This window comes from Aethalodelphis obliquidens, unplaced genomic scaffold, assembly GCF_003676395.1.
Source record: "Aethalodelphis obliquidens isolate GAN/ISIS:26980383/991018 unplaced genomic scaffold, ASM367639v1 scaffold85, whole genome shotgun sequence".
NCBI classification, from domain to species: Eukaryota; Metazoa; Chordata; class Mammalia; order Artiodactyla; family Delphinidae; genus Aethalodelphis; species Aethalodelphis obliquidens.
In genome coordinates this window covers 1437461-1447494 of record NW_020838029.1, presented here as the reverse complement: position 1 = coordinate 1447494, position 10034 = coordinate 1437461, and the positions used below count along the sequence as shown (strand labels likewise).

The following is a 10034-nucleotide window of genomic DNA, read 5'->3' as shown; positions in this document are numbered from 1 at the left end:
TAAAACAAAATACAAAGGGAAAAATCACAGGACAACAGAAAAACAAAGTAGAAATGGAAATATTTTTAAAAAGATAAATATATTAAAGAAAAAGAGGAAGAAAGAAATAAGGGAAAAGAACACAGAACAGCAGAAAAGCAAAGTAAAAATAGAAATGTATAAAAAATAAAAGTATGTTATAAAACATGGAGATCCCAAAAGACTAAAAAAATTTATAAAAAAACTAAAACAACAACAACAAACAAACAAAAATGGAAAGAAAAAGAAACCAAAAACACCCAAAAAAATCTAGAACCAACAACAGAATGAATCAAAACATAATAAAATTAATAATAATAATTATGTTTCCCTGGGGTCTCTGCTGTAAGTTTCCTTGCACACACCATGAGCCACAGTCTACCTCTGCCTCCCCAAGGGGACCTCCTTTGCCTCTGTACTGGTCTCTAGGCCTGCTGTGGGCCCTGTGGAGACCACTCAGACTCTGATCTGGCCCAATTCCTGTGTGTGCTGCCCCCAAAATCCACAGCTGCCAGAACTAGACCATTTTCATTTGTGGGAACACTCATTGTCTATTCAGATATTCCATAGATGCATGGTCTACCTAGCTGAACATGGGGATTTAATCTGCAGCTTGTGCAGCTGATGTAAAGATTTTTATCTTCCTTAGTCACCCTGTCCCTGGGGTTCAGCTTTGGTTTTATCCTCACGTCTGGTGTGGTCCACCCACAGGAGTCTTGTCCTGAGGCTTCCTTGGAGATCTTGGGCCTGCTCCTGTGAGTACTGGGCACAGAGGTGGTATGACTGCTTGGATCATGGGAGCACCAGTGCTGCTACATGCACAGGGAAGCAGGCAGCCATGGGCACAAGATATATGGCCCTAGTGAGGGCCTTTTCTGGTGCCCAGCATAAGGCACATGAGGGCCAGCCATGGCCAGGGTTTTTCTGGCACCCAGCAGCAGGCATGCAAGGGTCAGCCCTGAGAGGACATTTTTTTTAATTGCCCTTTAGCTGGCACATGAGGGCCTGCTCTGCGGGGGCTTTTATTATTTTTTGGCAGCTGGCATGCAAGATGCAGCCCACAGAAGGCTTCTTTTATTGTCATCGGCAGGCACCAGTGTGTGGATGAAAGAGGTTACAATAGTGGCTCCTCACCCTGCATGTTACTCAGCAGTAGTGCCCTGCTTCCATGGCAGTCCAGTCTTCCTCCATAGGCATTTCCTGCTGCAGATTTCCTCCATCCTGTCCCCTCAATCCGTCTCCCCACAGCCAAAAGCACTTCTCGCTCTGGGCCTGTTTCTCCAATCCCCATGCACCAGCTCCCAACCTCTTTGCACAACTGTGAACATATGTCCCAGTCTGGGGCATGTAGGGCCACAGTACGGACCATCTATGTATTTCTCAATCTGTCCCATCTGCTATAGATAGGCCACTTCACCCTCTTCTGACAGCCTCAAATGCTACCCTTCTGTCCCAATCGATTTTCCCATCAGAGAGGGGGTTTCCCCATTGGAGAGAGGGTTTCCCTGAATTTGGAAATCTCTCCTCTGCTTCAGGTCCCCCACCCCAGTGTGCAGGTCCCATCCAACTTCCTCTCCTCCTCCTTCTCCCTTCATATTTTCCATGCTACCCAGTTATACAGGGATCTTTATAGTCCTTTCTGGTGTCCAATGTCTTCTGCTAGTGTTCAGCCAGTGTTCTGTGAGAATTGTTGCATCTATAGATATATTCCTGATGCATCCGTGGAGAGAGATGAACTCCACTTCCACCTACTTTTCTGCTATCTTGAATCTCTCTCTCTACAGTGCTGTTTTAATTACTAGAGTTTGTATTATAATCTGAAGTCTATAAGAGTGATACTTCCAGCTTTGTTCTTCTTTTTCAAGATTACTTTGGCAATTTGAGGTCTTTTGTTGTTCCATATAAATTTTAGGATTATTTGTTCTAGTTCTGTGAAAAATGTCACAGGTATTTTTATAGGGATTGCATTAACTCTCTATTTATTTGGGTAGTATGGCCATTTCAACAATATTAATTCTTCCAATCCAAGAGCAGGGCATAACTTTCCTTTTCTTTGTATTATCTTCAATTTCCTTCATCAATGTTTTATAGTTTTCAGTGTATAGGTCTTTCACTTCCTTGGTTATGTTTATTCTAGGTACTTTATAATTTTTGATGTGATTTTAAAGAGATTTTTTTTTGCTTTCTAGTTCTGTTATTTCATTATTAGTGTATAGAAAAGGAACAGATTTTTGTATATTAATCTTGTATGCTGCAACATTGCTGAATTTATTCTAACAGGTTTTTTGGTGAAGATTTTAGGGTTTTCTATATACAAATCATGTAATCTGCAAGTAGTGACAGTATAAATTCTTCTCACCAGAAGACTGCCAGTAGATCCACGACCCACAGCCCTGAAACCACACTCCCAGGAAACTGGCTCTGCCAACCAGTGGGAAAGCCACAGGACAACCCAGGGCTCTGCAGTCAGCCATGTTTTAACCTGGGCCTACCTACACATGGCAGAAGCCTCCACACAAGGCAAGACCTGGCAACCAACAAGACTGGAGGCCAGCCACACCTACCAGAACACCCACAGTAGTCAGCCCACCAAAAGAGAAGGACCCATGCAGCCCACAATAGAGGACATCCCTAGAGCATATAGCTGTGGTGACCAGAGAGGAGTGTGCTGCTGTGACACATAGGACATTACCTACAAAAGGCCACATTCAAAAGTCAAGAAATGTAACCAACTTACCAAATACATAGAAATAAAAACAGCAAATTAGAAAAAATAAGGCAACCGAAGAATATGTCCCAAGCAAAGGAACAAGATAAAACACCAGAATAAGAATTAAATAAAGTGAAAATAAGCAATCTACTTGAAAAAGAGTTCAAGGTAATGATAGTAAAGACATTCAAAGAATAGAAGGAAAGATTGGATGAACTAAGTGAGAAGTTAAACGTTTCCCAAGATGGCAGAATAAGAGGACCAGAGTTTACCTCTCCCCACAAGTACATCAAGAACACATCTACAAATAGAAGAATTCTCACTGAGCACTTGCTGAACACTAACAGAGGACCTGAGACACCTATAAGGATAAGAAAAGGTCCCCGAATAACTGGGTAGGACAAAAGAGAGAAAATAAAAATAAAGAAAACAGGAAATGGGATGGGACCTGGGCCCCTGGTGGGGAGCTGAAGGAGAGGAAATGTTCTCACAATCAGAGAAGACTCCTCACTGGCGAGATCAGCTGAGATAAGAGGGGAGATTTGGGGGCTGTCAGAGGAAAGAGCAGCAATTGGTCTATGGCAGGGAGGAAAGAGTGAGACTTACACAGATAGTCAATGTCACAGCCCTGTCCACCCCAGCCTGAGACGGGTGTCTGCCAGTGCTGACAGGGTCTGGGTGCTGGAATGTGGTGTTTGGAGAGCAGACCCAGGGAGAGAATTGCTGTTGGCTGCACAGAGACAGCCTGAGGGAACAGGAGTGAGGAAATCCATAACCAGGAATGCTCCTGGAGGAAGCCCGGGCTACCATAGAAATGAAGCACCATTGCACAGTGATGCATGAAGGGCAGGGTCACCATCAAAATTCTCTCCCCACATGCCAGCCCCCGCCTCCACAGGCACTAGGAGGGACTCCTGCCAGAGAAAATGCACGCACCCCAATCGTTGTCAACGTCTCCCCCTCCCACCTGAAAGAGTATGCACACTCCAGTCAGCCACCACCCCCAATTCCTCCTTCTGAAACTGGCCTGTGAACCTGGGGTCGCTGTATCTGATCCCTCTTGCTTGGGCAGGGAGCAGATGGCTGTGGGTGACCCATACAGAGAGGTGGGGCTGAAACCAAATCTGAACTCCAGGAGATGTGTGACTAAGGAAGCAGAGCTGAAATCTCTCCTTGAAGCAGTGCAAACCATGGATTAAGACACTGTGATTGGAATGGTTAATTCAGCACATGCAGAACATCTGAATGGACATCAAATGCTCCTACAGCCAAGACAGGTCTAACTTCAGCAGCTATAGACTTTGTGGGGACATAAACGTGGGGGTTGGGACAGGCCAGAGAGTAAGCTGCCCCCATAGCACCCAAAGCAGGTCCGGATCCATAATTACTGCAATCCTTGGACCTGACTTCAGTGGATCTACATTGGGGCTTGGGGTAAACAACATCTGAGAGACAATAGGGCCAGCCACTGGCATATCCACAGGTAAGGTGGGACAGAGAGCAGTGCCTACAACAGTGTAAGCTGAGAGCTTGCACAACAGGTAAAAGGTGACACCACAGAGCACAGACACAGGTGAACTCCTCCAGAGGAGGAAGACTCAGTGGCTTCCGTCCAAGTGGGAGTGGTCCAATCCCACCTATATCACACTGCAGAACAAAAACAAAGCTAAGAAACAGATCTGGGGGCCTCTAACCCAAGAATTAGGGAGCAGACCTCACTTCTGACAGGGCAGTGAACATCACAGAGCAAAGGGGAAGCCCTGCTCAATATTCAGTGCAGGCTTTGGTCATCACAACATCAGTCACACCTCCTATAAAGAGGATAGCAGCCAGTATACATTGAGGAAAGAGGTGGCAGATATCTATATTAAAAACAACCCTCAGGAGGAGCTTCAAGATGGCGAAAGAGTAAAACGTGGAGATCACCTTCCTCCCCACAAATACATCAGAAATACAACTACATGTGGAATAATTCCTACAGAACACCTACTGAACGCTGGCAGAAGACAGACATCTGAAAAGGTGAGAAACTCCCCACGAACCTGGGTATGGCAAAAGAAAAAAGAGAAAACAGAGGCAAAAGAATAGGGACGGGACCTGCACCAGTGGGAGGGAGCTGTGAAGGAGGAAAGGAAGACTTTCCACTCACGGAGACTGAGGGTGGTGGAGGGGGCAAGCTTCGGAGCCACAGAGGAGAGTGCAGCAACAGGGGTACGGAGGGCAAAGCAGAGACATTCCCGCAAAGAGGATCGGTGCCGACCAGCACTCACCAGCCCTAGAGGCTTGTTTGCTCACCCGCCAGGGCGGGCGGGTGATGGGAGCTGAGGCTCCGGATTCGGTTGTATTTCAGGGAGAGGACTGGGTTTGGTTGTTTGAACACAGCCTGAAGGGGGTTAGTGCACCACAGGTAGCTGGGAGGGAGTCTGGGAAAATGTCTGGAGCTGTCGAAGAGGCAAGAGATTTTTCTTTTTTCTTATTTTTTATAGTTTAATGTATTTTAATAGCAAACTTACAGGAACAGCACAGAAGACAGACAACATCAAAAAACATGTACTTGCATATAGGACAACTCAGTTAGAAAAGTATAGTGAATGGATGGAATCTACTGTATGATAAAAATGCTACAAACACCATTTAGTTGCAGTCAATAAGAATTTTACTTGTTTTAAAAAAATCCAAATGATGGCATTGTCCAGAAAAATTTAACATGTTTATTTATAATTGTTATAAAGTTGAACTGCTGAAACTTGTTCACTGAAACATTTTGACTTGCATTAATGCTTTATGTCCCCGCATTTATATTAAAAATTCACACACAAATGAAAATGGTAAAACTGCCAATACCTGATTTTTGTCCCCCATTTTTCCACCTGCAATCATATACTTAGGTACCTTTTGACCCCACGGGGGGGGGGGAATCTAACATTCAGAACTACCAATAACAGGAAGAGAATTTTTTTTTAAATAATGAAATGTTTCCCATCATAGTGGATTCTTAAGCACGTTCTCCATGTATGCAGCATGCTAGCTGGATGTCTTTTGGCATAATCGTTACACGTTTGGCATGGATAGCACACAGGTTGGTGTCTTCAAAAAGGCCAACCAGATAGACCTCACTTGTCTCCTGCAAAGCACCAATAGCTGCACTCTGGAAGCACAGATCTGTTTTGAAGTCCTGAGCAATTTCCCGCACCGGACTCTGGAAGGGAAGTTTGCGAATCAGAAGTTCAGTGGACTTCTGATAACGTCTAATTTCACGGAGTGTCACGGTACCAGGCCTGTAACGATGAGGTTTCTTCACCCCTCCAGTAGAGGGCGCACTCTTGCGAGCGGCTTTTGTAGCCAGTTGCTTCCTCGGTGCTTTACTACCGGTCAATTTGCGGGCAGTCTCCTTTGTACGAGCCATGGTATAAAGACCTCCTTACTTACCTCCCTTCTCCTTCGGCAGAAGCTCAGCGAGCTAGAGGCGGCGCTGGCATCAGAGAGCGACAGTGGCGTGGTGGCGGCAGCGAACACAATTAAGAGACTTTTTCTTGCCTCTTTGTTTCATGATGCGGGAGGAGAAGGGATTAAGATCGCCGCTTAAACAAGCTCCAGAGATAGGCACGAGCCACAGCTATCAGCATGGACCACAGAGATGGGCACGAGATGCCAAGGCTGCTGCTGCAGTCACCAAGAAGTCTGTGAGCAAGCACAGGTCACTATCCACTCCTCCCTCCCGGGAGCCTGTGCAGCCGGCCACTGCCAGGGTCACATGATTCAGGGAAAGTTTCCCCGGGAGAACACAGGGCATGCCTCACATTGGTGCAACGTCACACCAGCCTCTACCACCGCAGGCTCGCCCCTGATTCCATAACACTCCCTCACCCCGGCCTCAGTGAGCCAGAGCCACCGAAGTAGCTTCTCCTTTTACCCCGTCCTGCCTGAGTTAAGAACAGATGCTGTCAGGCGACCTACATGGTGAGGCGGGGCCAGGTACAAAGATGAAAACTGGGACCTGTGCGAATAAAGAAGAGAAAGGAAAATTTCTCCCAGGAGCCTCAGGAGCAGCGGATTAAATCTCCACATACAACTTGATGTACCCTGCATCTTTGGAATACCTGAATAGACAATGAATCATCCCAAATTAAGGAGGTGGATTTGGGAGCAACAATATACTATTTTTCCCTTTTTCTCTTTCTGTGAGTGTGTATGTGTATGTTTCTGTGTGTGATTTTGTCTGTATGGCTTTGTTTTTACCATTTGTCTTAGGGTTCTGTCTGTTTGTTTTTTTTAGTATAGTTTTTAGCACTTGTTATTATTGGTGGATTTGTTTTCTGGTTTGGTTCCTCTCTTCTTTCTTTCCATATTATTTTTTATTACTTAAATATTTTTTACTAATTAAATTTATTTTTATAACTTTATTTTATTTTCCCTTCTTCTTTCTTTCTTTCTTTTTTTCCTCCCTTTTATTCTGAGCTGTGTGGATGACAGGCTTTTGGTGCTCCAGCCAGGCATCAGGACTGTGCCTCTGAGGTGGGAGAGTCCAGTACAAGAGACTGGTCCATAAAAGACCTCCCAGCTCCACATAATATCTCCATCTAAACACCAAGACCCATCCCCACTCAACGAGCAGCAAGCTACAGTGCTGTACACCCTGTGCCAAACAACAACAAGACAGGAATAAACCCCATCCATAAGCAGAGAGGCTGCCGAAAACCATGATAAGGCCACAGAAACCCCAAAACACACCACCAGAAGTGGACCTGCCCTCCAGAAAGACAAAATCCAGCCTCATACACCAGAACACAGGCAGTAGTCCCCTCCACTATGAAGCATAGGCAACCTATTGAACGAACCTTAGCCACTGGGGACAGACACGAAAAACAGCAGGATCTACGAACCTGCAGCCTGCAAAAAGGAGAGCCACAAACACAGTAATTTAAGAAAAAAGAGAAGACAGAGAAACACTCAGCAGATGAAGGAGCAAGGCAAAAATTTTAATTTCTTTCATCAGTGTCTTATAATTTTCTGCATACAGGTGTTTTGTATCCATAGGAAGGTTTATTCCTAGATATTTTATTCTTTTTGTTGCAATGGTAAATGGGAGTGTTTTCTTGATTTCATTTTCAGATTTTTCATCATTAGGGCATAGGACTGCCAGAGATTTCTGTGCATTAATTTTGTATCCTGCTACTTTACCAAATTCATTGTTTAGCTGTAGTAGTTTTCTAGTCGCATCTTTAGGATTCTCTATGTATAGTATCATGTCATCTGCAAACAGTGACAGCTTTCTTTCTTCTTTTCTGATTTGGATTCCTTTTATTTCCTTTTCTTCTCTGATTGCTGTGGCTAAAACTTCCAAAACTATGTTGATTAAGAGTGGTGAGAGTGGGCAACCTTGTCTTGTTCCTTATCTTAGTGGAACTGCTTTTACTTTTTCACCATTGAGGATGATGTAAGTTGTGTGTTTGTCATATATGGCCTTTATTATGTTGAGGAAATTTCCCTCTATGCCTACTTTCTGCAGGGTTTTTATCATAAATGGGAGTTGAATTTTCTCAAAAGCTTTCTCTGCATCTATTGAGATGATCATATGGTTTTTCTCCTTCAATTTGTTAATATGGTGTATCACGTTGATTAATTTGTGAATATTGAAGAATCCTTGCATTCCTGGAATAAACCCCACTTGATCATGGTTTCTGATCCTCTTAATGTGCTGTTGGATTCTGTTTGCTAGTATTTTGTTGAGGTTTTTGCATCTATGTTCATCAGTGATATTGGCCTGTATGTTTCTTTCTTTGTGACATCCTTGTCTGGTTTTGGTATCAAGGTGATGGTGGCCTCATAGAAAAAGTTTGGGAGTATTCCTCCCTCTGCTATGTTTTGGAAGAGTTTGAGAAGGATAGGTGTTAACTCTTCTCTAATTGTTTGATAGAATTCGCCTGTGAAGAAATCTGGTCCTGGGCTTTTGTTTGTTGGAAGATTTTTAATCACAGTTTCAATTTCAGTGCTTGTGATTGGTCTGTTCATATTTTCTACTTCTTCCTGATTCAGTCTTGGCAGGTTGTGCATTTCTAAGAATTTGTCCATTTCTTCCAGGTTGTCCATTTTATTGGCAGAGAGTTGCTTGTAGTAATCTCTCATGATCTTCTGTATTTCTGCAGTGTCAGTTGTTACTTCTCCTTTTTCATTTCTAATTCTATTGATTTGAGTCTTCTCCCTCTTTTTCTTAATGAGTCTGGCTAATGTTTTATCAATTTTGTTTATCTTCTCAAAGAACCAGCTTTTAGTTTTATTGATCCTTGCTACTGTTTCCTTCATTTCTTTTTCATTTATTTCTGATCTGATTTTTATGATTTCTTTCCTTCTGCTAACTTTGGGTTTTTTTTGTTCTTCTTTCTCTAATTTCTTTTGGTGCAAGGTTAGGTTGTTTATTCAAGATGTTTCCTGTTGCTTAAGGTAGGATTGTATTGCTATAAACTTCCCTCTTAGAACAACCAGATCTAACAAATGAAGAGGAAATAGGCAGTCTACCTGAAAAAGAATTCAGAAAAATGATAGCAAAGATGATTGAAAATCTTCGAAATAGAAAGGAGAAAATATAAGAAATGTTTAACAAGGACCTAGCAGAAGTAAAGAACAAACAGTCATAAACAACAAAATAAATGAAATTAAAAATCCTCTAGAAGGGATCAATAGCAGAATAACTGAGGCAGAAGAACAGATAAGTGGCCTGAAAGATAAAATAGTGGAAATAACTACGGCAGAGCACAATAAAGAAAAAAAGAATGAAAAGAATTGAGGACAGCTTCAGACACCTCTGGGACAACATTAAATGCACCAACATTCAAATTATAGGGGTCCCAGAAGAAGAAGAGAAAAGAAGGGAACTAACATATATCTGAAGAGATTGTAGTTGAAAAATTCCCTAATGTGGGAAAGGAAATAGTTAATCAAGTCCAGGAAGCACAGAGAGTCCCACACAGGATAAATAGAAGAAGACACACACCAAGACACATATTAATCAAACAGTTAAAAATTAAATACAAAGAAAACATATTAAAGGCAGCAAGGGAAAAACAACAAATAACAACAAGGGAATCCCCATAAGGTTAACAGATGATCTTTCAGCAGAAACTCTGCAAGCCAGAAAGGAGTGGCAGGACATATTTAAAGTGATGAAGAAGAAAAACATGCAACAAAGATTACTCTACCCAGCAAGGATCTCATTCAGGTTTGATGGAGAAATTAAAACCTTTAAAACAAGCAAAAGCTAAGAGAATTCAGCAGCACAAAACCAGCTTTACAAGAAATGCTAAAGGCA

At 42.9% G+C, this 10034-nt stretch overlaps 1 protein-coding gene across 2 annotated transcripts; it reads right to left on the bottom strand.

The window, feature by feature from the left end:
• Nucleotides 1-5366: 5366 nt before the first annotated feature.
• On the bottom strand, nucleotides 5367-9483 carry LOC113613133 (histone H3.3-like). Of its 2 annotated transcripts, none has more exons than XR_003430089.1 (2): nucleotides 9473-9483; nucleotides 5367-5611 (listed from the first exon to the last, which is right to left on the bottom strand). XR_003430089.1 is itself a non-coding variant. In XM_027093590.1 (2 exons), the coding sequence occupies exon 2, from the start codon at nucleotides 6132-6134 to the stop codon at nucleotides 5724-5726; it is 411 nt and encodes a 136-aa protein (XP_026949391.1). In that variant the 5' UTR covers nucleotides 6135-6148; nucleotides 9473-9477; the 3' UTR covers nucleotides 5709-5723. The 2 variants fall into 2 exon arrangements, 1 of the variants encoding a protein (XP_026949391.1); XM_027093590.1 differs by lacking the exon at nucleotides 5367-5611 and adding an exon at nucleotides 5709-6148 and having other exon boundaries at nucleotides 9473-9477.
• Between the last annotated feature and the right edge of the window lie 551 nt (nucleotides 9484-10034).